Source organism: Molothrus ater, chromosome 5 (genome assembly GCF_012460135.2).
Source record: "Molothrus ater isolate BHLD 08-10-18 breed brown headed cowbird chromosome 5, BPBGC_Mater_1.1, whole genome shotgun sequence".
Lineage (NCBI taxonomy): Eukaryota > Metazoa > Chordata > Aves > Passeriformes > Icteridae > Molothrus > Molothrus ater.
Window position 1 is genome coordinate 4,564,497 of NC_050482.2, and position 27,697 is coordinate 4,592,193.

Below are 27,697 nucleotides of genomic sequence, written 5' to 3' on the forward strand. Positions count from 1 at the left end.
CCAACACCTCAGGCGCTGCTGCTCCGCTCCCCAGCACCACTGGGGTTTGAGACACACTTCTGTGAGGTTGCCACGGGCTCCAGGGGTTCTTGGGCTGCTCCAAGGAAGTTCTGCTGGTGGTGGGGAGCACTAGGAATGCTGCTGGAGGAGAGCAGTCAGAATTCAGTGGGTGTATCCCAGCAGGATGTTAATGTCTGTGAGGATGGGAGATGGCTGCAGGGAGGTTTTTGGCAGAGGCTGTTCTCTGAGCTGGAGGGAGAGGTTTGTGATAGACTCCATGTGTAGAGCTGAGATGTCTGGGTCACCTCCCAGCTAGACCCAGGGACAAGAACCTGGAAAGGCTCAGAGGGAGTGTGATACATACAATCACCCAGCAGGTGTGATGTGGAGGCTGCAAAGGTCAGTCAGACCAATTCCCCACCCTGCTGTGCTCAGTTTCCCTTTCCTTGTAGGAAAGAGGAGGACATCTGTTTTAGTCTAATTTTTTTAGCCTCCAAGTAGCAGATTACTTTTTGTTGGTTGGCAGCATGGTGTGGCTGAAAGTCTTGTGGGCTCTCCTGAAGATTTATGTATAGAAACCCTTCCTGTAAGAAGAATAATTCTTTCCCACCCACAGATCAGAGCAGCTCTTGAGCCACCAAAGACATCAGGCTGGATCTGGGGATGCCTCTGACCAGCTTTCTGTAGGAAAGCAGCTCTTACACGAGCTCAGCTCCAGACTTCCAGCCTTTCCCTGTTGTCATTATAGTGCAAGAGTTCTATTGTCATTACATTGCAAGGGTTCCATATTGCCAGAGTTTTGTACCTCCTTGATGTTTCTTGTAGGCAGCTCCTCCAGGCACTGGCTCTTCCTTGTCCTCACAGCAACAAACTGACTCCAGTTCCCTCAACCAGCCAATCCACTCTTTTATAACACTCTTCTGATTGGCTACAGGTGTGGCCTGTTAAAATTAGGCCTGTGCCTAATCTATAATAATTAACCCAGCTGCAACTCTTTAGGGGGTAAGATTACTTTCTATACCACCTTTATTTACTTATATTCTATCCCCCTACATTTCCCTACTGTGGAAGGAGATGGGGCAAATCTGTCATATGGGCTTGTCTAGGGACCACACCAAGGGCTTCCCTGATGAGGTGCCAGAAAATGTTGGTTTGAGCATTCCTGGTGTTGGTCAGAGTTGGGTGAATTCGTGGGGGTAGGTGGTGGATTAGTGGATGATGGGTGGATCAGTGCTCCTTGGATGACTCCACAGCTGCTGGGGTGAGAAGCAGAACAGCTGCATTCATTGGGGAAGTGGAAATGAGCTGCCCTTAAGGGGAGCTCTAAGTCACATTTGTCTCTAGGTCACCTTTGCAGCCCTTAAGGCCACGCTGCTGCTTTGTTTTCACCTTTGTCTTGAATCATTTTGGTACAGAGCAGCCTCCTGTCCTTGGGAGGTCAGGATGTAGTAAAAAATAACAATAAATAAATAATAACAGTAAAAAAAAAAATCACCCTGCTGGGTGTGGAAGTCCTGAATACCCAGGCAAGTCCACGCCTAGGGTGGGTTAAGAAGCAGGTTGTCTTTCCTAGGGTCTGTGTGTTCAGTGGTTCTTGGGCTGCTCCAAGGAAGTTTTGCTGGTGGTGGGGAGCACTAGGAATGCTGCTGGAGGAGAGCAGTCAGAATTCAGTGGGTGCATCCTTTGGAGTTGGGAAAAACGCCAATCACTTGTTTTTAAAATTTTAAAAGTTTAATAGTAATAAAATAGTTTAAAAAATAGTAATATAATTAGACTAATAATAATTTGGACAATTTGAATTAGGACAATATAAGACAATAGTGACAAAGAGTTACAGACGGTCTGGGTACCTTTATCTGGGCATGAGCCTGAAAAAGGACCCAGCTTAACAAAGGATTAACCCTTAAAAACAATAACCTGTTGCATATTCATACACCTCATACATGATGCATAAATTCCATTCAAACACAGGATTCTGTCTGGTCAGTGTCACCTTCTTCCTCTGAATCCTAACAGCACCTTCGAGGCAGAAAGAAGTTCATTTCTCCTGATAATGGAGCAATAAATTCTCTTTCTCTGAAAGATTCAGGTGTCCTGTGGCTGCTCACATCTCACTGCGAGTCCTTTCTTTAAAAAAAGTATCCTACATAGCATAGTTTCTATTTTAACATTTTTTTATAACCCAAAACTATATTTAGCACACTACTTAAGAGAATTAATACAGCATAACTTTCTAACACAACACATATAATATTCATTTTAATATTTGTGAAAAGCCAATCATAAAATACACGCATTTTTCACAGGAGTGAAGGAGAATATTAATTTCTCCTTTCTCTTCTTTGGCCTGGTGGGCCAAAACCTGCCCTGAGCTGTGCACAGAGTGCAGAGCACAGAGCCGTGGTTGTGGTGGGGAATGGCAGTGACCTGTCCCTGCAGGGGGGCAGGTGTTTGGGAGAGATCTCAATCCTGCTGCTGCTCTTTGGGCCAGCTGAGCTGACAGGGAAGTGCTGTCACAGAGAGCCAACTCACAAGGGATGCTGTGGCTTCAGTCCTGTCCCTCCACGGGGGACACAGCACAGCTGACAACACACAGCAGAAGGGAAAGAGTTCAAATGCAGGAAGGATACAACAGATGTGTTTGTTTTCCTCTTTTGTTTGTACTCAGAGCTCTGATGGGTGCTGATAATGTGGGGGTTCCTGGGAGAATTGGTTTGTTTTGGGGTATGGGGCAAAAAGCTTCACTAGACCCAACGTGTGTGCCAAAGGCAGCCAGGCACCCTAATCTATTGGGAGAGGCTTTTAGGAGGCTCAGAGCCTCTCTGACACCAGCCTGTGCTGCCAGCTCCTCCAACACTGCTCCCATCTCCTCCCAGACCACCCATTAAGCTGTTGCCTGCCAGAGAGCAGAGATTCCTCTCTCCAAATTCTCCACAGGCTCTGCTGGGTGTGCTTCCACATAACCTTCCTGACTCCCTCTTCCTGCCTTCCCTCCGTGCAGTTCCTGCTGGTTTGGCTCTCTCTGCTTGCTCTCCTCACCCCTGCGCCCTCAGCTTCCCTCCTTCCCTCTCCTCTTCTTTGCTTCCTTCTCATGGCTTGAGCAATTAAGAATTTGGGGCATGAGGGGACCCTACCTTGGACACTACCAGGATGCCTCTGCTTTGTAGCTGTAGCTTTGCAGCAAGGCAGGTGTTTAGGTATGTTGCTAACAAATGGCAGAACAAGGACAAATATACCTAAAAACCCATTTTGCACTTCCTGGGAAGCTGATCCCCACAGAGCTGGGGCTGGTTGGGCACCAGCTCTTACCAAATCCAAGCATGTGCTGCTGGTTTTTGTGGCCAGAGGTTTTTACTGGTGTGGATAAATGTGCCTCTGCAGACTGCTGGTGTTGTTTTCCCGTGCCACATCTTGACAGAATTGTGCTGAAAAGTGGGGAAAAGTGGTCGAAAGTCTCTCAGCCTGCTGCCATCTGACCACATCAAGTGTTGGCATCTGTCAGTGCCAACTGCACAGGCTCCCTTGCACTGATGGAATCCCAAATTCCGGGCAGATTGTGCTGGGAACAAGCGCTGCCAGGGGTTATCTTTGTCTTTAAGTGGTAAGAGGAAATGCTGCAGCTTTCCTGAGCCAGATAGAGTAGCTCAGTTTTGCAGAGCTGAGATATTCTGGTGAGCCAGGGGAGGTGATAACCAGCTGGCAGGGTGCTCACAGAGGGCTGAAGCAAGCACATGAAATAGATACAGAACCATTATTGTTGTTAGCAATACAAATATGCTTTTCCTTATTTCTTGGTGAGTGCCCCGTTGGAAACATTCATATTTAATTAGCATTGATTCTTTTTGAGTGAATTGCTTTAAAAGCTGGGGTGATGGAGCCCCTGTCTCTTGCTCAGACAGGATCACATAACCAGCCCTTCACTTCATCAGCACAATGAAATAATTCTGTTCAGGCCTGACAAGTTATGCTGCTTATAGTGAAAATGGTGACTTGAAATTTTCAAACTGTTTCTGGTAACTGTGTGAGTAAGGATTGGCAGGGAGCACATTGCAGATTATATTTTTAATGATTTGTTTGCATTTACTTTATTTTATAGAAGAGTGTGCAGTACTGACTGGTCCTTATAGAGAAGAGGGTCAGTGTCAAGCACAAGGCAACTTTTCTGTCTCCTCCTGTCTTCTGTCCCAGATTTAGTATTCTGTTTTTCCAGGTGACCCTCCACAAGCTGCTGCCTGGATTGGCCAGTGTATCCTCTATTTGCTGATAATGGTTTTTGAGAAGACTGTGATTAGCCTTGTCCTGCTTATCCCTGGTTGGACAAAGGTAAGCAGTATTTTTCTAGCTGTAGCTGTTGTGGTTTCTTTTTGCTTTGCCTGATTCATGGTTCCCATTATTGAAAGCCTTTAATCCTCACACTTATTGACATCACTCTGTAATCATTAGATATTACTTAAATTTTGGGAAACATGACTTTTATAATTGTTTGGCTTCTGGTGCATTCTCTTGCTGGTCAAAAGCTAATGGAATAAGATGATGTTTTAATTTTCTTTCCCATTCTTGGAAGGCTAAAATGGGCTGGGCTGGCAGCTGAGTTCCTTCAGTTCTGCCAGAGGATTTCTATGTTATTCTGTCAAGTCAGTCCATGTAGGTGTTTTGTGATTCTGTGCTTAAACTGGGGGATTAGAGATTAATTTGAGAAGTGCTACGTGTGTGTTGTCTTTTCCTGCTCAGCTGCTTCTGTATGCCAGCAGTGTTAATTGTGTTGATCAGAAGTTTATCTTTAAAACAATAAAAATAATAATAACCTGTGGGGCTTTTAGCTACTTACCTGTTGGCAGGTAGGTATGGTGGGTATAAAAACCTAATTCTGAGAGCTTGGAGTCCTCTTCCAGCAGGCTCTGAGGTGCCAGGCACTGTGTGTAACTTGACTGAGGAGTTATCTCCAGCAATCTGGGAGCATTTATCTCTTCAAGGGTTGTCCTTCAAACCCAGTAGCCCACAGTGCTCACACTTGGATGTGAACTTCTCCAGCAGCACCAGTCCAGATCCAGAGAAGCTGCTGGACTCCTCTCCGTGATTACTGCTCGTGGCTGGTGTCCTTGTTCTGCAGATGAGCTCCAGGGAGCCAAGGGAAGTCCCACCAGTTGTTGTCATGGATAGTCACACTGAGAGTCTTGTTTCTGTACAAAACCATGTGTTTGGCAGCTGGGCTAAGGAATATCCTGTGTCATGTTTTAAGAGCTGGGTTGAAGCACAGGCTGCAGAGCTCTGGCTGCTCATGTAAGAAGACAAGCAGTTTTCATCAAAGATCTTGCAACAGAGCTGTTCAAATAATGCTTAAAGTGTTCTAAATAATGTTAAAGTGTTCTAAATGTTTTCTCCTCTGCAGCTTCAGCAGATCCTGCTGGGTTACATCCCAAACCCTCAGCTGGAGCTAGTCCTGGTGATGTTTGTTGTGCCTTTCATAGTCAATGTAAGTGGTGCCTCTGCAAGTGCTGGGTGGGTGGTTTGGAGATTTCAGTGCACCCTCATGGGAGGGCACAGGGACTGGCTGGGGGCAGCCTCAAAGTGCTGGGACAGGGTGGAGGGGTGTGTAAAGAAATCTGTCAGTCACAAATCTGTCACTGCCACAGTCTCTGGTTCCAATTTCTGTGCCTTTCTCTGAGCTGCTGTGGGGCTGACTCTTCACTTCTTGGAATAAAGCTGGGTCTCCTTAGGTGAGAGCTCATCTCAACAGCATGGGGATGCCCAAAACACTTTAATGTCCTATAGGATGGCTTGTGAGCTTGCAGTTCAGTCATTTGGCTGGATGTCAGATTGTATTACAGCAAGACAAGGTGCTCAAGGGTACCCAGAACTGTTGTTCTTCTCAAAACTTGTTTGACAAAACCTTTTGAAAGCTCAGCTCAACTTTCCTGGTTCCCCTGATTCTGGGTAATCCCTGAGCTGCTGCCCAGTTCCTGCTAAGGTGGGAAGTGGGAACAAGGTGTTAACACTCAGATGCTCCCTGGGCAAGAAGGGAGTTGAGCTTTGAGCTTTCAGCTCATCCCAGGCACATTTCAATGGATGCAGCACTGGCAATGCTGGATTGATCTGCCTCTCTCCACCATCCCAAGCTGCATTTGCACATTGGAAAGAAAATTCTGGTCCTCAGAGAGCTGACCAGGGACTGGTTCAGGCAGATGAGCTTTGGATGGAGCTTGGTTCAGGGGTTATGTTCTGGTGGAAACTCAGCCTATTGTGATTTTATTTAATCTGGAAACAATAGGGCTTGTGTAAGAAGGGACTTAAGGAATTGGACTCATCCAATCCACATGGACACAATTGATGCAGGGCTGGTTTGGATGTGAGGTTGATCAAGGCTGGATGTCTGGAGAACCCAAGAGGAGAAGAAACACCTGTGAATGATTGAATGTGCATTTTGGCCTCTGCAATCTGTTGATGTTGATGTTCTTTCCCCCCAAGGCCATTATGTTCTGGGTTGTGGACAGCTTGATCATGAGGAAATACAAGCAGAAGGATGCCCTAGACATCAATGGATCCACAGAAACCCCTCGGGCCAGGAGGACTGAGGAATCTCAGGTAAGACCAGGGATGCAAACTTGGGTTTCAGACCAAGATGCAAGACTTGTGGGATGGTCTGTGTGTTTTACCACAGCCCTGTGACAAGACATCACATTGCCTGGACCTGGGGTGGTCCTTCATGGATGTGGGTGATCACCCTGCACAGTCAAACTCACTCTAACCATGAGCAAAGCTCAGGAAACGTTGCTGAAATACTGCCCTGGGTGATGACAATGTCCTGGGGGGGATGAGCTGCCTTCTGCACTGATCTGTGTGTGCAGGCTATAAATGTCCCTCTGAGCTTTGCTATATTTAATTGTACTTAATTTTGGCTGGTTAGAGCTTACTTTCCTCTCTGTAATTATTAGCATCCCTTTTAGAGCACAAGCTTAGCTGGGAATCCTATTTTTGTCAGTATTTGGTATTTTTTTAACCAGATTATTGTCCCTTAGCTGGAGGAGGCTGTGTTTTGTGTAGTCTGAGCCTGACAGTTGGAAGTTATGGTGGGGGAGGAAATGCTGCAGTTCCAGCAGACTTTGAGATGACTTTGTTCTTCTTAATCATGTGGGGTTTGTTGGGTAGGTGGTGTCTACTTCTCACTGACCTTTGGGCAGAGTCCACAATGTTGGTCCCTGGGAGGAATTCCTTTCCTTCTCCTGGCACCCAGGCCTGGTTCCAGTGTGTTCTGTGCACAGCTGCTGATATCCTGCAGCCCACTGCTGAGACTCACCAAGATAAGATAATTTCTGGCAATCCCAGCCCAGCTCCTGGAGGAGCTCCTGCTGAGGAATTTGGGATGAACAGAAATAGCTCTTGCTCTCTGAGGGTTCTTTCATAAGGAGTAACTCAGCTCTTGTGCTGATGGATGGGATGGCCCATCACTGCTGACACTGCAGCACCCACAGAGGTGGAGATGCTTTAACAGGGGGTGTTTGGGTCCCAGGGGTGCAGTGTCAGAGGGGCAGGGATGCCTGGCTCTGGCAGGGAGGGCAGGCAGATGGGAGCAGCTGTTGGGACAAGAGGGTCACTGCTGCTGGCCCTGCCTCTGGATGAACAGCTCTGGGGAGGTCCCTGCTGGCCAAGCCCTGCCCTGCTCCCTGGATGTGCTTCTGGAGGCCCCAGCTCTGTCAGAATTACAGCAGCTCAGGAGCAGAGCTGAGGAGGTGACATCTCTGTTTGGGACCAGGACCTCCTTCACAGCTTCTGGAACCAGACCTGGCAGCATCCAGGCTCACAGAGGGTGCTGAGCCATGGATGTGTCACAGATGGTGTCACAGGAACTGCTGCACCATGGAGGTGGAGCTGCACCTGTGCCTTGCTCCAAACACTGCAAGTCTCTGGAAGCTCTCTGGGACAGCATGAGGGGCTGTGAGGATCAATCCTGAACATATTTTCCCTTGTGAGCGAGGGAAGTGTTGTGATGTCCTCTTCAGAGCTGTAAAAAATGGAATTTACAGTCCATGACCTGCCTTTGCTCTTGGGGCAGCAGGAGCACAAACTGTTTTCCCATGTCCTGTTCTACTGTATTTAAAGTCTGTGGTTAAACTCTCATTTCAGTGTGGGAGTAGAAGCCTGTTCTTGCCTCCTACCAAGTGTATAGAGACTAAAGAACATCAATGACCTTTCATTTTCCACTGAAATCACTTATTCCCAACTTATTGTTAACTGGTGAGTGGTTCTTTCAGTCCTCTGGTAACGTGAGCCTGTCCAGCAGCATAAAACACACACAGCCTTCGCTCCAAAGCTTGTTTTTTATCTTTGCCAAATGAAGCTTCACTGCAGTGTTCACTGTAAAATATTTAGTGTGAAATGGATAACTGGAAGGAATATTAGATGCTAATTTCCAGATGCTAAGAAAGCCTCTTCTGGCAGGTCAACAGGCACGAGATTTCAAGTAGTGGAAACAATCCCCACAATCTGCCACTTTCTGTCAAAGGTTTCTCTCACCTTCCAAGGACCTGACTGCTTTTTCTCTGCAGACTTCAGCAAGAATTCAACAATGTGCAGGTCATCTGTTCAGCCTGAAACCTCTGATCCATCCCTGCAGTACCAAGGGGACTGGTTTCTCCTCACAGCAGTCTGCAGGCATTGCCTCCTTCATGCTCAGACATGTTCCTGTGCCTCTGGGCAACAAATATTTTGGGCAGAGAAGGAAGTTTATGAAGAAATACAGAAGTGGGTGACCTGTTTTCCAGCTCTTTCTTGGCACTGGGCCTTGAGGAATAGCCTTAAGCTCCTGCTTCAGGTGTCAGCCTCTTAAGCCGTGAACTACGGATCATGTTGACTGGCTGAGCCCTGCAGCTGCATTGACTGGAATTTAGGCTCAGAAGCAGCAAATGAGCATTTGCTGGGCTTGCTGCTGCTAATCACCTGTTCAAGTGGGGGAGTTTCAGCCCAGGGGAGGAGGAAGGGGGGCTGAGCAGAGCTGATGTGTACCCCAGGTTTATCAGGGTTCATCGGGACTGTCTCGCTGCAGGCGCCACCAGCTCCCAGCTCACTGCTGGCTTCAATTTCAAACCTCTGCCTATCTCACCAAGGCAGTGTCATTATTGTCACATGAACCAGCAGTTTGTGTTTGGAGAAGGAGGGGCAGAGATAGAGTGGGCTGGAGTTCACCTTTTAGAAGCCCACACTCAGTGCTTTCCCCAGGGCAGCAGGAAAGCTCAGCTCTGCCCTTGGCTTGGTGGAGCAGCTGGGCAGCCAGAAGAAACCCAGCAGCAGCAGCAGTCCTGGAGGAGGATTGTAGCCTCCTGGAGGAGGCTGTAGCCAGGTGAGGATCAGTCTCTTCTCCCAGGTAACAAGAACAGAACTAAAGGGAACGGCCCCAACTTGCACCAGAGGAGGTTTAGGTTGGCTATTAAAGAAAATTTATTTACTGAAAGGGTGGCACAGGCACTGACTGGCTCATCCTTTGGTGAACCAGAGGATGAGCTCTTGCTTCTTCTTTTGCACTGAATCCCTGAAAGGACAAACTCCCTCTTCTGGTTGGAAGAATTTCATCCTTCTTCTTCCTTCCACATCAGTCTTAAGCTTTGTGTTGTTTCAGTCTCCTGCCCTGCCTTGTAAATGTTCATGGAGTAATTTTTTTTCTCCTCTTCTGGGATAGAAAAGGATCTCTTGAATGCCAGTTTGCATCCAGTGCTGTTCAGCCTGGGGAAATTATTTCATCTGCAAGGCCCTTATTTTTGCTTTGTATGTGTCCTGCCCTTGACCCAAGGCTCTTTTCCCTTGCCCTTGTAACTCCCATGAACTTTAGATCTTATCAGTGATTTCTTTGTTTCCTCCACTCAGGAAAACAAGTCAGTTTTAATAATGTTTTATTTGATCTTTTTTCAGTTGTTTTTCTTTTCCCCAGGGAGGTGGATGAGTTTCTGTTCCTTTCCTGAAGGCTTACATTTTTAGAGACAACCCTTAAAGCAAAAGTCCACTAACAGTGGTACTTGTTAGAAAAATTAAGGTGAAATTAGAGGCTGGAAGGAAAGTTAATATACTGCATGAGGTCAGGATGGAGTTCAGCACCTGTCCTAATTCCCTTCATAAGGAACTCTGTGTTTTGGCAGATCAGCTCTGTATTTTGCACTCTTTAGATGAAGATGCTGCTAGACACCAGTATGGTGCTGCTTACTTATATTGAGACACTTAGAAAGTCCAAGAGCAAGTTGGATTTGCTGAGAAACAATTTTATTTTTGATTGTTTTTTTTTTTAATTTTTAATTAGCTCAAACTCGTGGTGAGCTCAGGTGCCAGGTCCTTACAGGGAAGATAAATGGAGGTGGACATGGAGATGCTTCTGGAAGGAAACTGTCCCACCTCACAGTCCTCCTGACTGGTGGCAAATCCCTCTGTGGAATGTGAGGTGTTTGAGGACTCTGAGTGAGACAGCAGCACATTGTCCCAGGATGGGAAACCATGTCCCAGCTGTGTCACCACCCCTCTGTGACCCTGACCTGGATGCACCTGCAGGGAAAGAGCCTTGTCCAAGCTGTTCTGAAAACTCCCAAATTGGAGTTGGGCTTGCAGATGATATCTGAGGGTGTGTCCTTGGCTGTCTTGGCAATGAGGGGCTCTCTCGTGGTGCTGCTTCCTGGGGAATTGTGGAAAGGTTCTGGGGGACTGTTGCTGGTGTAGCTTCCTGCAAGTGAGGTGTTGGGGCATGGGTTGGACTTGAGGATCTTGAAGGTCTCTTCTGTGAATTCTGTGCAGTGTGTGGTGGGCAGGTGGCAGCCTGGATGGGTCTGGATGCACAGCACTGTCACCGTCCCTGCTTGGGGATTTGAGTTTTCAGCTGAAATCCACCCAAATCACCAGTTCAGCAGGCCCCACAACCTGCCTGTCAGAGCTCAGTGAGTTCACAGTGCTGCCTGTGAGTAATTACACATTTCTTCAGGTCCAACAGCATCACGATATTAATGTGATGAACAGAGGAAATCTTCACGTGAGAGAGATGGAAGCTTGCCAGTGTGTGTCCTGAACCAAAAAAAAATTCCTTGAGACCAATGAGGGGGACAACAAGAGAGCTTAATCCACTCTGCTGCTGTTCTTTGGGTGTCTGACTGTCAGGAGGAGGAGGAGGATGGAGGGGCTGGGGTGTGTGTGAGGGTGGGGAGCAGGAAATCTTCCCCTGCGGCTCTGCTGCTGCTTTGAAGTCACTGACTCACTGGAGTTGTGTTTTTCCTGTTTGGTGGTTTTGTTGCTGTGGTGACTGGCCCTGTGGTGCTGCCTGAGTGCTGACAAGTGGAGGGCATGTTAATTCACAGCTGTGTATGGAGACAGAGATAGGAGTGATTCCCCCTGCTCCTGGTTTTGCCCAAGGGATCCTGAGCTCTGTTGGGAATGGTCTGTGGGTGAGCACGGGGCTGAAAGTCCATGAAAGTCCATGAAAGTCCATCCCTTGACTTGGGTCTTGGAGCTGGAAGGCTGCTGAGTCAGGCACAGGGAGATTTCATGGTGACAATGCAGCTTCTCTTGCTCAAATGTGGGTGTTTGAGGAGATAGGGTGGGATGGGGTTGAGCAAAGAGCCTGGTCTGATGAGGAGCAGCTGAGGGAACTGGGCATGCAGGAGAAAAGGAGGCTCAGGGGTGACCTTATTCCTCTCTAAAGCTCCCTGAAAGGAGGTTGTAGCCAGGTCTCTTCTCCCAGGTAACAAGAACAGGACAGAAGGGAACGGCCCCAAGTTGCACCAGAGGAGGTTTGGATTGGATATTAAGGAAAAATTCTTTACTGAAAGGATTGTCAGGCACTGGCACAGGCTGTCCAGAGAAATGGTGGAATCACCATCCCTAGAAGTGTTGAAGAAACGTGTAGATGTGGTGCTCAGGGGCATTTAGGTTTACTGGTGAGCCTGGCAGTGCTGAGTTAATGGTGGGACTCAGCCTAGGAGGTTTTTTCCAACCTTGAGGATTCAATGATTGCAACCTGTCCAGCCATGACAATTATCCATGCACACTGCTGGCAGCACTCTTCTGCTGAAACCCAATGCCAGCCATCTCCTTGATAAAATCCAGCCTTTTTCCTCTTCCAGAGGATGTGGCTGAAAAACGCCCACATGTGGCTCTGTCTGCATCTTGCAACGGTTCAGAGCTTGCCAGTGTGTGTCCTGAGCCAAAAAAAAAATTCCTTGAGACTAATGAAGGGGACAACAAGAGACCATAATTCACTCTGCTGCTGTTCTTTGGGTGTCTGACAGTGAGGAGGATGGAGGGGCTGGGGTAGCCTCAGGTGTGGAGTTAACTGCTGAGGGTGTGGGGGCTCCTTTGGGTCCTCCGGGAAAAAAAAAAAAAAAAAAAAAAAAAAGTTTTTTTTTTACCTCAAACACCAGTGAGAGGTGTCAGTGCTGTGCTTTGGCTCCCACAACTCAGCCTGAGCCAGGAGCTGCTGTGCCAGGTGGAAATGAGGTGCTGCCAGGCTAGGACACCCCTCCTGAGCTGGCTCCATGGCTGAGGCTGAGCCTGGAGCCCTGCTTGCCCTGCTGGCTGAGCTGTGGAGGTGACAAGCAGCTGGGGGCCTGGGAAAAGGTCTACATGTGGTGCAGCTGTTCCCAAAATATGTGGGCTCGTTTTTGTGCATCTCCACTGAGGCTTCAGCCAGGCCTGGACATCCATGTGTGAGTTCTGTCCCATGGGGTCAGAGCCTTCAGCTGCCCATTCTGCTCTCAAGGAAGGGGCTGGGACACCAGATTGTTGTGGTTCCTGTGCCCAGATCTCTTTGGCTGTTGTTGGAGAGATGGTCTAGATCACCTTGAGGCCTTACCCATCTGCCAGAGTGTAGCCATGATATTTTCTGAAAAATCTTTTCCTTGGGATTTTTTCTCCTGAGAAGCTGAGAGGCCTCAGGAACAAAATGTAAACAAAGATTATCTGCTGCTGTGGAATGCAACAGGTGCATCTGGGATTGGTCTCATGTGGTTGTTTCTAATTAATGGCCAATCACAGCTCAGCTGTCTGGACTGTCTTGGTCAGTCACAAGCCTTTATTATCGTTCCTGTTCTATTCTTAGCCAGCATTCTGATGAAATCCTTTCTTCTATTCTTTTAGTATAGTTTTAATATAATATATATCATAAAATAATAAATCAGCCTTCTGAAACATGGACTCAACATTCTCATCTCTTCCCTCATCCTGGGACCCCTGTGAACACCAGCACACCAGAGAGGCTTGGATCTGGCAGCAGACCCCTCTGTAGGAATGTCTGACTCATTCAGCAAGCAGAATTGAGAAGCTCTGAGACCTTTGACTCCATCAGCATCTGTCTGTTCTCCTTTCCAGGTATTGCTGTCTCCAGACATGGATTTTGATCAGTCTGAAAGCGACCAGGATATTCCAGGGCTCTGGGGAACCAACCAGAAGATGAAGCAGCCCAGCTACCAAGTGGTCATCTGACAGCAGCAGGACAGTGGAGGTGGAGGAAGGAGCAGCACTGTGATCCTCGAGCTGGCCAAGGAAGGGCAGGGTGGGGAAAACTGGGTGACCCTTGTGGATCTACAGAGATCCTCTTGCCTGCCTCATCTTAGAGCTATCCTGCAATTGTGGATGCTGTCTGTGCATCCTGTACAGGCTTGAGCAGTATCTGCTTTACCTGTCTGCCCCACACGCAGGCACGTTGAGGTTGGGGATACAGGGATGGATTTTCCCTGGCTGGACAACTGGGTGTGACTTTTTTTTTTCTTTTTTCAGGGCTAGAGACTGAAATGAAAATATTGTCTGGTTTTTTAATAGAAAAAGAAAGGAAAAAAGCTCTATTCTGTAGTACCTGAACTGTGACACTTTTATATGCACAATGCTCAAAATAATTGGTTTGCAATATGTATTTAAATGGCTTGAATTGGGAAGCTTGTCCCAGTGGATCTGATTCTTTTTACTGTTTTATAAGGAATCCAATAAATCTTTGACTTAAAATTGCTTCATAGATTAAATGCCTTCATGTGCTTAATGTTCTGCACAACCCCAATGCTGTGAAAGAGAGGAAGGGGAGCTGCTGAAATCTTTCCTGACCAGGGAAGATTCTGTTTCTGCAGCAGGGCTGCTCTGATAAACCTAAAGATGAAGAACTTGAGCCACAGAGGTTGGTTTGAGTTGCAGGAGCTGCTTCAATGCAAAGCCCTGATGCTGCAGCCCCAGCCTGTGCTGGGCTCCAGAGCAGACTCAGAGATGGATCCCAGTCAGCACCTTACAAGGGAGTGTTTACTGGAAGCTGACAACTCCCCTTTTCCTCAGTTTAAAATAAACAGCTGAAATGTCTGCAGGATCTGATTCAAGCTGTGTCTGAAGCCCCATTAGCCAGCCCTGTGTTGGGGGTAAGGAAGGACCTGGGGTGGTGCAGCTGCTGGAAAAGACCCTGGCTCACCCCAGGACTGGCACTTTCTGCTCCAAGTGTGAAGTGCAGGGCTTTGCCCTGTTTGCCTTCCTCTTAGCAAGCTGTATTTGTCCATAAACACAAAAATGCAAAACACTTTGCAGCTGTCCTGGGGAGAGAGGGAGCACAGAGCAGCTGCACCACCCCACTCCCAGGCTGGATGCAGAGACACAGCTGTGGAGGGACCCAGCCAGAGTCCAAATGGGGGGATAGTCCTTGGAGCAGAGATCCAGGATCCACTGGGCTGCTCTCCCTCATGGAGCCTTAGCCTTTGCTTCTTGCAAGACAACTCCCCTTAAGTGATGGGTGGGAATGTTCTTTTATTTTCACTTTTTCCCTTGTATTTTTCCCCAAGAAAGCAGCCCTTATTAAGGAGTAAAAATTAAAGGATTTGGATTTTCTGACTTGGATGGATTTAGATGTGAAGGCTGAGCTTGGAGCATGAGAAGATGATATTTGGTGGGGTTTTTTTGGGGGGTTTGGTTTGTTGTTTTTCTCCTGACTTCAAAGTGGTTTGAAGCCTTAGATGCAAATCAAAGTCTGGGATGCCCCTCAGTGAACGAGACACGCTTGGCTACACTTGCAGCTGTGCAGCTTTAAACTGTTTTTCTGGAAATTAAGTCCTTTTTTTTTGTTGTTTTTCTTCCTTAATGAAGGGTCAAAATCCTACTTCTGCTGGCACATCAAAAGGCTTTTGGAGCACATGGCACACAGCTCTCTGAATGGATTATTTATATTGCTCAGTGCAGTTGGTTTCACAACACAACTTCTGCTTGTCTGGGTGGTTCTGCACTGGTAAGGGTTGGAATAAATCCTGTGCTGTGCAAGGTTTTGACTGGAAATAGATGAAAACAGCTTCCCTATTGGAAACTTACTCCCTGTTTTGAGGAATACTGGTATTTTGGAGTTTTGCTCTTGCTACGGGGCTGCACAGTGCAATCCTGCAGTGGGTGAAGAGTGCAAATTTGGCCAAAGCAATGTCCTTGTCCTAAACTGGGTTGTGAGTGACATGATCTTCATTTTAGCTCTTAGTTGAGGCTGAGAAGGTTCACAATCAGCAGCAGCAGGACAAGTAGGATGTGGGGTAAGGTTCTCCCTCTCAATCCTTGCGTAGCCAGTGCTGTCCCAGCAGCCCTGTTCCCTTCTCTTCTCTGAAATGGTGCCATGCAATTGTTTCCATTGCACTCCAGAGTGAGTGCTCAGCTTCATTCCTGAGCTGTCTGAGCAATGTGCAATCACTGGGCACATCCCTGTGAATCCAAATGCTCTGTGACACTCTTGGAGATGAGAACAAATGCAACCTCACTGCAATGACTGCACAGAGGTCTGGGAGCTCTCTGGGACAGCATAAAGGGCTGTGAGGACCAAGCCTGAACATATTCCCCCTAATATTTCAATATTCTCATATTCCTCTCCATATGAGAGAGGGAAGTGTTGTGATGCCTACTTCAGAGCTGAAAAAAATGGAATTTACAGTCCATGACCTGCCTTTGCTCTTTGGGCAGCAGGAGCACAAACTGTTTTCCCATGTCCTGTTCTACTGTATTTAAAGTCTGTGGTTAAACTCTCATTTCAGTGTGGGAGTAGAAGCCTGTTCTTGCCTCCTACCAAGTGTATAGAGACTAAAGAACATCAATGACCTTTCATTTTCCACTGAAATCACTTATTCCCAACTTATTGTTAACTGCGAGTGGTTCTTTCAGTCCTCTGGTAACGTGAGCCTGTCCAGCAGCATAAAACACACACAGCCTTCGCTCCAAAGCTTGTTTTTTATCTTTGCCAAATGAAAGCTTCACTGCAGTGTTCACTGTAAAATATTTATTGTGAAATGGATAACTGGAGCCTTCAGGAGACCTTGAGTATATTGCTCCAGGTGCTTCATTGGACTTGATCCTTGTCATCTTCAGGCCCTGAAAGAAATGTGTTTCCTTGGCTGGAGGAGGAGAAAAGAGGAGCAACGATGAATTATCAGCAGTAGGTGTGTGTTTATATATATTATATACATATCTATATACAGAGGAGATGAGGGAGAGCCTGAGCCCGTCCCTCCCTGCAGCAATACACGTGGACAGCACAGTGTGGGAGGAGAGGGGAGGTTTCAGTAAGGACAGCATGGAGACACCTGCCAAACCCTGGGGTGTCCAGAGATGCCCTGCCACTTCCCTGTTTGCTCTGTGCCAGTGAAAGGGGAGCTTGTTTGGGTGTGGGCCCTGGGTGATTTCCTCCTCTCTTCTTGGGCAGAGATGTCAACTTCACAGCTGTTCCTCCTCATCTCTTCCTGGCCCACAAGCAAACTGCAGAGCATTAAACCTTATTATTATTATTATTATTATTATTATTATTATTATTTAGTGTTCTTATTCCACACTCAGGACTGTGCAGAAGGCCTTGCCTTCAGCTCTCTCTCACAGGGGAGGTATTTCTCAAGATAGCAGGGCCCAAAGCAGTAGTTCCTTCTTTATGTTCTGTTCCAAAGTACAAGCCTTGGCACGGGTTTTGTGCTAACTGAGCTCTCTGTAAGGATCTTCCAGAGTGCAGTTCAATCTTGCTGGTGCTTTTTTGGCTGTTTCCAGGCAGCACATGGTGTGAGTAAAGAAACCATGCTTGCCACCTGCTCTGCTGCCACAGTGCTTGCAGCACTAACGAGCTGATCAAGCAACTGGAAAATCACCACCCCACCCCCAGCAGCTGGAGCTCCAACAGCAACAATATGATTTAATTGTTAAATATGAAAAAAAAAATAAAAATCAGTCAAGATTGAACCTATTTCTGTAGGTCCCTGGCAACTGTTTTCTCCTAACACATGGATGTCATTTAATTCCTGGAGATGCTTCCACACCCAGCCTCCCTCCTTTTCAATTCTGGAAAGGCAGAGTGTTCATGAGCTCAGTTTGGCCTTGCCATGTAAACGTCTTTGTGGTTGTCAAGTCCCCTTTGGACAAGTTCTCTGCTAAAACTCCCCTGTGGCTGATCTGTAGCATTGCTCAGTGATGCCTCACTTTAAAACACAGCACAGCCTTGCAGTTTTGGGTTTGGAGCACCACCTGCAGTGGGGGTGGCTGGCAGACCCTTCTGTAACCTCCTGCTGCCAAATTCCTGCTGTGCGCAAATTCCTGCAGGGTAAGGAAGGAGAAGAAGCCAGGGGAAATCGGGATGAAAATTTTTTGACAATTTGGAATAAATAAAGACTTCCTCCCTGATTACAAAAGCAGCTAGAGTTGTCTAGTGGAAAGTCAAGAGGCTGCTTTGTAGGCTCACAAGCTGTTGTGGGCACTGGGTTGTCACCCCTTAGGAAGTTTTAATTTTTGCTGAGCAGAAGGGGTGTGATGTTCAAGGACAGCTTCCAGGTCTGCTGGAAGCTCATGGTGGAACTTTGTTTCTTCCCGAGGGAATCAAGGCTCAAGAAATCACCAACCCTGCAATGTTATTTAAATTGAATTATGCTGGATTAACTGCTCCATGGAATGGGAGCCTGCACCACTGCTGTTGCTGCTGAGGACCAGAGGTGCTTTTTAAGCACACGGCCTGTGTGCCAAGACAGCAATAAACCCCATCAAGGTTTACACCACTGTTTTAAGGGTTTGTAGTGATTCAGGGAATGTCATGTTAGGCGCCAAATCCAGACCTCATCCCACTAACCAGGAAAGCAATACCCTCCTGTGGCCTGTTGATTTAAGGGTTTGATTTTGTTTGATGCTAATGGGTTTCTGCAGATGAATATGCACCCACCTCTCCTCTCTTTTTGTCTTTCTCTCCTTTCCCCATGGACCAAGGTTGGAGCAGGTGCTCCAAGTCACTTCTTTGCAAAGCCTATCATCTCAACAGGCACTGTTCTGTATGATTTGCCTTTTGTGGGGTGACTCACCAGCCCCAGGGGGCATTGCATAGATCCCTGCATGGGTTTATTTTAAGGCCAGCAGCCTCTGCACTGTTCACTGGCTTATTTCTCCCCCCTACCCACTGAGAGAGCATCAATTATGCCTTTAACCAGATCCTTTCCCCCAGCCTTCTTTTTCTTCGAATTTGATGAAAGTGTTCATTTAGCATGAAAGACAGACAGCTGATTTCCAAGGACAAAATCCTTGGTTTCTTTGGCACCAAAAGGTAAGGAAATACTCATAAGTTGCCTAGAACAGGCTTCAGAAGGGCCCTGCTGTCCCACGTGCTGCTGCAATGCATTGCTGTGACTGGTCCTAAAGGCTGTTGATTGTCCCAAAGCTGGTCCCCGTGTCGAAGGGATGAGAAGCCAAATAGTCCTGGTAGTTCCCATCGATCAGTTTGTCCGCGTTGTTTTTGGCAAACCAGCACTCGACCTCCTGCTGCCCGTTGTAGATCCTCCTCTGCTTCCACACCACAGGAACCAGCCTCCCCTTCACCTTCAGGGTGTTTGTAGGGTTTGCCTTCAACGCCTCTGTTTGGTTCTGCTCGACCTCCTGATGACTTGTGTTTAGGGATTCCTGAAGAAGTTTAACTTCATGGCTCAAGAACTGACCTGCAAGGCAAGATAAAAGAAGAGTACATGACTGGCTGATTTGTGCCTGTTTATAAATTTTTGTGGTTTGGTGGTTTGTTTGTTTTTTGGGTTTTTTTTGGTAGGATGCATTTGAGGATTCTCAGCCTACGGATCTTCTCTGCAAGAGCAGGATGAATCTTGTTCCTGTGATTCATTTCTAAATCCCACAAACACAGAGGTTAGAATAATTCCTATTTATTTTTTTTTCCATGGGTCACTAAAGAGCCTAAAGAGGTTTTTAAGCTGCCAGTAGTAAGTTCCCTTCTGTGGGACATGGTTACTAGAGGTTAATAACCCACACAATGTCCATCAGCAAGCAAAAAGTCCTAGGCCTGAAGGTTCAAGTTCTGTTCCCTTGCCTTCTTGGGAGAAAGTTCTTCTAGGCCAAACCTAAGTGTGGATTTAGAGGTTTGTCAGTGAGAGTGGCCTGAGTCCAAAACCTCACTCCTAAGGGATCATCTCCTCCTTCACCTGGGGCTGTCTGAGTGGCACAGAAACTATGGCAGAAGTTTTAGAGGTCTGCACCTGTACATGACCAAAAACATCAATACTTCTCATTGGCTGAAAGAACACAACCATCTGGCCATTTGCTCAGCCTACCTAAAGCCTAATTCCTTCAAAAGGTAGGGCTGGCTCTTCTTTCATCTCACATTTGAAAAAAGGGGCCACAAAAATTTCTTGGGGAAGATTTGGTTTCTGTCTGTACTTGGGAGCATCAAGCATGTGTATTCTAATAGGAACTGTACTGAACAATCATTAAAAGGGTGGAAATGTGAAAACCAGGCACAGCTGGGGTAGGGAGAGATAGCCCCTACAGGAAAAGACAGGAGAGGAATTGGAGGTACTAGAAAGAGAGAAGTTGTTTGAGAGAGGATGTGAAAGTCTCACCTGTGAACTTAATCCCCACCTGCCTTGCTCCTTCCCTCCTGTCTCTGCTCAGAAACACCATTTTTGTCTGATTTACAGCTCTGAACCCGAGAACCTGCCACCTACCCAGTAGCCCATGGGAGTCAGAAGAGAGGCCTTTACTGTTGGAGATGTAGAACCCCAGGTGATTCCTCTGGTATGGGGCTGGCTTCTTGTAGTGGTGGATGAGGATGACGAAGCTGATGGAGTCCCGGATGGTCACGGTGATGTTGGAGAAGGCAGAGATGGACACCTCCAGGCTCCTGCTCCTCACGACAGCACTCCGGCCACAGGACAGGACAAGCCTCTCCCCATCATCCAGGATGACCCTCTTGGGTGTGATCTCCAGGTAGGACCTCTCTGGCTTGTTGCTGAGGATGGTGATGGTGCTGAAGTAAGTCCGCTGCTTCTTGTGGCCGTTGGGCGGTGCAGGAGCTCCGATTAATTGTCCATTCACAGTTACACCTTGCAGGAAAACAATCAGTAAGTGAAAGCTGGAACCCAGGATCACAGGGCCACAGAGCAGCCTGAGCTGGAAGGGGCCCAGCAGGAACAGGCCTATTGTCTCAATGACACAAGCCTTGTGACTGAGGACATGTAGGCTCACCACCTCATGCTCAATTATTTCACTTACCAGCATTCAAACGAGTATAATCAGTCTGTTATGGAATTGTCACCTCATACAGAGCACTTAAATTTACCCAAGCTCAGAAATACTGGCCTTCTCTGCAGGCAGGTGCACCCCAGTCCCATTAATCACAGTGTACACAGTGCCACAAAAAGAACCACTTTTGAGTATTCTAAGATGCAGATCCCAATGAGTCAATTAAAGCCTAAAAGTCCTCAGTAAATTTCCCAGTCATTTTAATATTTGTTGTGACCTATTGTCCATAAGACAGTGACTCACTTCCCACAAGCCTCTGAAGACTGACAGTTAAGGAGGAGGCTTGTTGCTAACCCAAGCTAAACCCAAGCCATTAACACTGAAATTAAATGTCTCCATAGCCCATTATTCCTGATGGGATCTCCCATTTCTGTCTTCAAAGATTCAAGGTTCTAGTGCTACAGAGTCTGTTTTCCTCAAGCTCATTCTGCATTTGAGCCACAAAATCATTCAAGCAGTAGCACAAACAGCCTGTGAAAGAAGTTGAAGGGAAACATTGCCTGGAGCTGTATTTTGTATTTTTAAGGCACACATTAAGAGAAATATGGGGGCTAGACGACTGCCACACAGAACAGAATCTTACAAATTTATTGTGGGGTTTTGTAAAACAAGCCAGTGAATTGTCTCTGGTTTTGACACCCCTTTTCTCCCACTATTGCCCTGAGCAGGACATAATCTGCTTATTAGCTGCCCTGCTTAGAATTCCAGATGGGATCAGACCATGCTTTGGCTCAGATTGGCTTGGGTAAAGCAGATCCTGAATCATGTGGGTTTTCTCAGGACTGTCATGACTCTCCAGCCAGTTTGGTGGTTTCTTTACTAAAAGAGCCGTGGTGCTTAGGTACTTTGCTCTGTCCTAAACCAAACAATACTGTGAATAAAGAGGGAATTTCCCACAGCAGAGCAATTTTGTTGAATCCAAACCTTTTCTCTGCAAGCTGTGACTTTGTAACTGGGTGAAGTTGAACCACAGGAGAAACTTTTTCTAATTTCCTATCAATTCCTCGCCTGAGGCACCTTGGTGCTTGGTCTGCTGCAAGGCTTGGCCTTACTCTTTGATTTTCCTCCACAAGAAACTGCTTGACTTGGCTGCTCACCAGATTCCTTGTGATCAGAGACCAGCCTGAGAATGTCCCCTGGTTCTCCATCAATATTGAAGCAGACAGAGAACTTGCTGGAGGGAAAATCAATGACGAAGTGAGGGTCCCCATCCGCTGAGAAGAGACAAATGTGGAAAAGGAGACAAATGTGAGAGGCTTACACAAAACTGCAGCATCCAAGATTGCAACAAAACTGCTGTTTAAAGTGTGTTTGTCCCTGTTTTTTTCTAAGTCCTCCTGGTTTGTTGTTTTTAGAGGGTCAGACGGAGTTTGCCAGGAAATGCCAAGTTTTGCTTTGTTTTTCGCAAAGACTGTTTTGTTTTTCTTACAGATGAGGTTGGGTTTTCAATGACAACTCAAAACCCAAAACAGTCTAGATGAAAATCAGGATATTTTCTTCCTGGAATATAATTTTGGTGATTTATGGGAATTATCATGTAGGTGTTTTGAACTCTTCTCCATTCTTTTTTGGCAAGCTACATCCCCACAGCACACAGAAATGTACTCTCTGACCAAGGGCTGCTGCATGGCTCCACCTCACACTGACCCCTCCTGGCCCTCAGTATCATACTGGAGCAGTCAACAGCAGCTGTTGATCCTACAATCCTAATTTTTCAACAATCCTTGACCTACCGTCAACTATCATTCAGCTGCCATTAATAAGGCAAGCCAAAAATGCTATTTTCTAAGGTAAAATTGACCCTATCAAGAGAAATTCAAGTCAGAGTTCTTGATCTGGACTTATTCTTCAGTGTTTAATGCATGTAAAGTTAAGCAAAGATGCAGGACAAACAGGAAAATTGTAAAATACTACAGAACTTTCTCCTTTTTCTATCGTCAACAACTTTTTTTATATTTCAGCATTATTATTTTTAAAAGGTTTTTTCACTATTTCTAGTACAGAGAGAATGTGTTTCTGCTCTACCCTAACCTGCAGAAGTCACAAATATGAGGATCAAGAGTTATGGATCATCTGCCTTGCTCACAGTCCTTCTCATTACTGATCCTCTCTGTATTTTGGGTTTGTTTTCATTTTTCTCCCTGCTCTGTAGGCCTGACAAACAGAATTTTGTAACCACTTAGATGGTTATACCACAGTGATATGCATCTGAGGTTTCCATAAATCAGTCACTATTATTTTGCATTATGAAAGGCATGAAAACAGGCACTGACCTGAAGTTTTGGAGATTTTAATCCTCTGTTTATCTTGCCCTCTGCGTATACCTAGAAGTGGGGAAGGAAAGCTGTTACAATTACTTACTGAGCAGCAGAAAGAAACATATTTTAAAAATGTTCCCCGAATATTATTCAGAGAGATTATGGGATATATTTCTGCAGCCACTTTAAGTTTCATGTAGAATACCAATTTTTCTCCAATCGTTTCGACAGAGAAGTAAATGCTTCAAGGGGGTGACTGAGGGGCCTAAAAGTTTTGCTAAAGACTACCCAACCCACAATTAGCAAAATTAGTATGAAAATCTCAGCTTTACCCCTCAGTTCATTGTCTAGATCACTCCTGTGCGAAGTTAGCCATGAGATATTGCCCAGAAAAAGGATTTTTTACCAGAACAAGGTGATTCTTCTCTCATACCTGGTGGGGCCTTGTGCCCCTGCAGGCTCTGCACCTTTTCCCCGATGCCATCAGTGGAAGGGCTGATAAACTCCTCCTGAGGTGGCTCCGAGTGGAGTCCAGCCTCTTTCATCTTCAGAACAGTGAAGGGGGTAACAAAATTGTAAGCCAGGGCCATGGACTTGGCTTTCTCCATCAATTTGTCCTTTTCCTGAATGTCATCACTCTTCAGCCGCGAGTTGAGCAATTCCTTGATGGTGAGGTAACTCCAGGCCCTCTCAATGTAATTATTGTCACCTTTGCCATCCTCCAGGCCAGGGACACCCCTGATGTCATTTCTGCTGAGCAGGTCAATAGCCACATCTGTTTTGAGCAGGATGTACTTCTTGGAATTGCTGGCAGTCACCTCCACGTGGAGTTTATCCGAGGTGCGGTTGATGAGTTTGCCGGCAATGATAATTTCAGAGCCATTGAAGTAGTTGGGGAAGAAGTTCTGGGTGACCTGCTCCACATCGTCTTCAGGGTAATCAACACGGATGTCAGAGAGAAGGGGAGTTCCTATTTCATCATAGAACCTTAAAGCAAGACACATTTTTCACTGTTAGAACTGTGTGAACACACTCTTGCACTGGTACACCAATAAGGACACAGTCAGGTTATCTAAAATGGCTCATAAGTCATTCAGGGGCAGTCTGAGCCATCAGAAACCAAATTTAACTACCACATCCACTCTAACTTGGCCTAGAAAAACAGGGTGGCGGGTCTCTGCCCCTAGGACTTTTCAAATCCTGAGTGGGCAAAGCCCTGAGAACCCTCACCTAAACTTGAAGTTAGCTCTTCTCAGAGCAGGAGGTTGAATTACAGGATCTCCAGAGGTCCCTGTCAACCGAAGTTATTCTCTGCCTCATTTAGATTTTAGATGTTTAGATGCCTGTTCCTTAGGCATCTAAACAGAATCTCTTAAGTATGTTCAGAACCATCCCAGCATGGCCTGGGAGTCACTTCAGCTGTGGTTCCAGATCTCTGCAAGGAGATATTTGTGACCACTTAAAAGTAAACTATTGGCTTCCAAGATTCACAGCAAGCACCCCAGTTATTAAAAAATGTACTTAGATGAGATGCTGTTACCCACAGGTTTCTAGTGGTGTTACACATGGTATCCCAGAGCCAGAAACTGTAAGGCCAAAATGTTAGGTCCACCAAAGCTGGAGAGATTCCAAACAAAGCCTCTGAATCTCTGAAAGACCCCTAGATTGGGTTGGTCAGTGTAGGACAGGCAGGAGTACAGTTCTATGAGAGCCAACAGAGAAAGAAAATCAAGAAGGAATCTCACCATGCCCCCCAATAAATGAGAAAATCTCACCATCCCCCTCATTTCCAAGGAATGGAGGAATTCTAGCTGCTATGTACAGGCACCCTGGTACAAGGGAACTCACTTCTCACTTCTCCTGGCTGATTTTCTGTGGGAGCAAGGCATGGCTTTCCTGGCACCAGGGAGGTTAACCCTTTAGTGCCTTGTTAACGTGACCAACCACACTTGTGAGAACACCTCGCACCAGAGAGCCAAGAAAACCTTCCCAAGGCTCAAAGCCCAAGTTTACAGTACTGTGTTTTCCCTACAGCAATGTGCTTTTGAAGGTTCCTCCCAAGCTGCTCCAAGAATACCACATTTCCCATTCAAATGCCAAACTGCTCATCTCTTGGCAAGTCATTTGAGTTTAATTTGGTAAATAAACAAAGAATTGGCCTCAGCCCTTTTTCTAGTTCAAGCTGCACTTATTTGACACATCTGGTTAAACAGACTGTCTGGAAGCTAAAGTCACACTTTCTGCTTTATTCTCTCTCCAAGGGAACCCAAAGCCTGAATTGGTTGACTTTCTTTTAAAGTCTGTCTGAGCACTCATTGTCTTTCATGCAGAGACCTCACCAGATTTAAAAACATGACTAAATTAAACTTGAGGACACTCTGTAAATTAACTTCTGAGTTGTAACAAATGGTGGAGATACACAACCTGTCTTAGAATACAATTCAAGGAAGTATCTGTATAAAAATACAACCCGCTGAGCATAAAAAAAAAATTACATTGGCACCCATTTAGGTTTTCCCTCCAAGTGAGGCTTGAATTGGCCTCCAGCAGTGATTGTGCTTTTCTGTATAAATTTGGCACCAGGTGCCAAATGGGTTTGCCATGACTGAGCTTGATAAACAGGGAGCTGCTCATCAGAGAGAGGCGTTTGAACAAGTACTTGCAGCACTGGGCTCCTGCAGCCCAATCCATCAGAACATCCTCTCTCTGCCAGGGAATGCCACTTGCTATCCAAAACACATGTCCTGGGGAGGAAATGACATGGGTGGAGTGACAGATGCATCTATAGAATTTAGTTTAGAAGGAATACTTGTCCATGCATTATTCCACAGAAGGCAAAGCCCTGGTGGAAAGTGCTTGGATTTATTGCTCCAGAGGAGTTAGGCATGAGCCAGGAGAGAGGTCAGTACTCAATAACTGTCTTTTTTTTTTGGTTTCTGTGGTTAAAACACTAACATTTTGTGAGCAAAAGCCAAACATTTTTATTTGGAAACATTGACACATTGCCAAACATTTTGGTCAGAGATGTGGTCACGCATCTTTCTGCTGATCCTTACCAGGAACTGATACTTACCCTTGGACTACAGCTCCCTTATCACAGAAGAGCAACATAATCTCTGGTCCTACTGAAGCATGAGGATTTGGGGAAATTTATGAGGAGTTTGGGTCACAAAGAATATGGAAATTAATGGTCACAAAGAATGAGGAAATTAATGACTACATGGTTATCCCAGGAATGATCTTAATGTGTTTTTCCAAGTCAAATATTTCAAATCTTGGGCAAAAAATTATCATTTTCAAAAAATAAAGAAATAATTTTTTTTGCTCCAAATTGGAGTCTTCATTCGTGATCCTCTCCATGCTGTTTATGTTGTTGATTTGATGTATGAAATGCATCCTCTCCTCCTACCATCTCCCTGTGAGGACTTGGGACCTGTGCCCCCCAGCTCTCTGGGTTTACATGTCCAAAACAATGATCTGAATTAGGGAAACAAATTGTTGCTCTGAGGGGCTGGGAGCTCCAGTACCTTTCAGGGGGTCTGCTAAGAAAAAGGGAATTTTTGGGTAGCCACTCAGAGTATCCAATCATACTCTGCCTCTCCCAACCAGAGCTGAGCCTCACCATATCTCATTAAAGGATTTTCTATCCCAAAATACTTTCCCAGAGACCCCAAAGAACAGAAAAAGCAGAACAAACCCCTTGAGGTGGCTGGCTGCATCCTCATCCTCCTGGAAAAGCCTCGTCATGCCGCAGTTCTCCAGCGCCATCCTCTCCAGCAACTTGTGGTCCACGTCGTTGCCAATGCCGATGGTGAAGAGGCAGAATTTATCCCTGATGGCCTCCTTGGTGTTGCTGAGGATTTTGGAGGACTGTGTTTCCCCCACAGTTGGCCTCCCATCCGTGAGGAAGATGATCAGGGACACGCTCCTGGCGTCGATGTCGTTCTGAGCAATGTAATCATTCAGCAGCTTTGCCCCGGTCTGCAGGGCCCCGTTGATATTAGTCCCTGGGAAGGTACCAGAATGATTAGAGATCATTTCTCCTGCTAAGAGTGGTGTGAATAATTTCCCTGAGCTCCCTTCAGTGAGGTGACAGCTTCTCTGGACATCAGGATGTCCCTTTTCTCCACATGAAATTGCTCTAGCCCTTGAATTCAGTTCAGCTCTGTTACTCAGCATGAGTTTGGCACAGCTGTTTATGGTGTTATGATGAACTGAATTATGAATTTCAGTTTGTCATGTGGAATTGCTGTTGAATGTCTCAGTGTACAACAATCAGCCTGGTAAACAGTCATACTATGTCTGGCTGGTACAAACAAAAATTGTTAAACTTAATTACAGGACTCTCCCAGATGATATCTGGACTAGGAAAAGTTCTGCTTTATTTTTTTTTTTTTTGAAGGGCACAACACTTGGAGTCAGGAAAAAAGCCTTCAAATTGGAAAACAAGTGGATGGGCTCCTTCTTCACACCCCAGGGGATAGAAGTTAAGGAAGAGCTGAGGAGTGTGTTTGCACAAAACAACTGGCTAGCAAAGAATAAAACTGCCTGAAGTGGGGTGGGAGGGAGAAAACAAAGTAAATGTGGGAACAGATGCACATTAGAATAGGCATGAAAAGGATCCAAGCCCACTGTGTTCAAAAAAAAAGAGAAAAATGAGTACAAGTATTGCCTTTCTCCATGTATTTCTAGTCAAAGCACAGAAGGATTGGCTGTGTGACCTTTGCAAAATCAGCACATCGGGGTTAAAAACAGCTCTTAGGAAACAAAGCAGGTGAAATGGGTTAAGAGCCATACACAGCTGACTCCTGGGGGTCTGGAAAGGGAGATCTAGTAAGGTTATCAACAGGATGTGATAGAAAGTCAGCACAAACCTAGAAACTCAGTGTGCACAGCTCCAGTGACTGCAGCAAGACAAGGAGCAGGAGAGCAGCAAAGAC

At 46.2% G+C, this 27,697-nt stretch overlaps 2 protein-coding genes across 2 annotated transcripts in view; one reads left to right on the forward strand and one right to left on the reverse strand.

Annotated features, from left to right (window-relative positions):
- LOC118698035 (store-operated calcium entry regulator STIMATE-like) overlaps positions 1-13,976 on the forward strand; it is a 36,300-nt gene extending 22,324 nt beyond the window's left edge. Inside the window, exons 5-8 of the mRNA XM_036401107.1 lie at positions 4,211-4,323; positions 5,390-5,473; positions 6,466-6,582; positions 13,330-13,976. Of these exons, the coding sequence (XP_036257000.1) occupies positions 4,211-4,323; positions 5,390-5,473; positions 6,466-6,582; positions 13,330-13,443 (428 nt within the window). The 3' untranslated portion in view covers positions 13,444-13,976. The remainder of the gene's footprint in view (positions 1-4,210; positions 4,324-5,389; positions 5,474-6,465; positions 6,583-13,329) is intronic.
- A 2,243-nt stretch (positions 13,977-16,219) lies between these two features.
- ITIH5 (inter-alpha-trypsin inhibitor heavy chain 5) overlaps positions 16,220-27,697 on the reverse strand; it is a 48,388-nt gene continuing 36,910 nt past the window's right edge. The window contains exons 9-14 of the mRNA XM_036401590.2: positions 26,455-26,764; positions 23,191-23,744; positions 22,773-22,823; positions 21,597-21,713; positions 19,923-20,300; positions 16,220-18,908 (exon numbers count right to left, since the gene is read on the reverse strand). Of these exons, the coding sequence (XP_036257483.1) occupies positions 18,610-18,908; positions 19,923-20,300; positions 21,597-21,713; positions 22,773-22,823; positions 23,191-23,744; positions 26,455-26,764 (1,709 nt within the window). The 3' untranslated portion in view covers positions 16,220-18,609. The remainder of the gene's footprint in view (positions 18,909-19,922; positions 20,301-21,596; positions 21,714-22,772; positions 22,824-23,190; positions 23,745-26,454; positions 26,765-27,697) is intronic.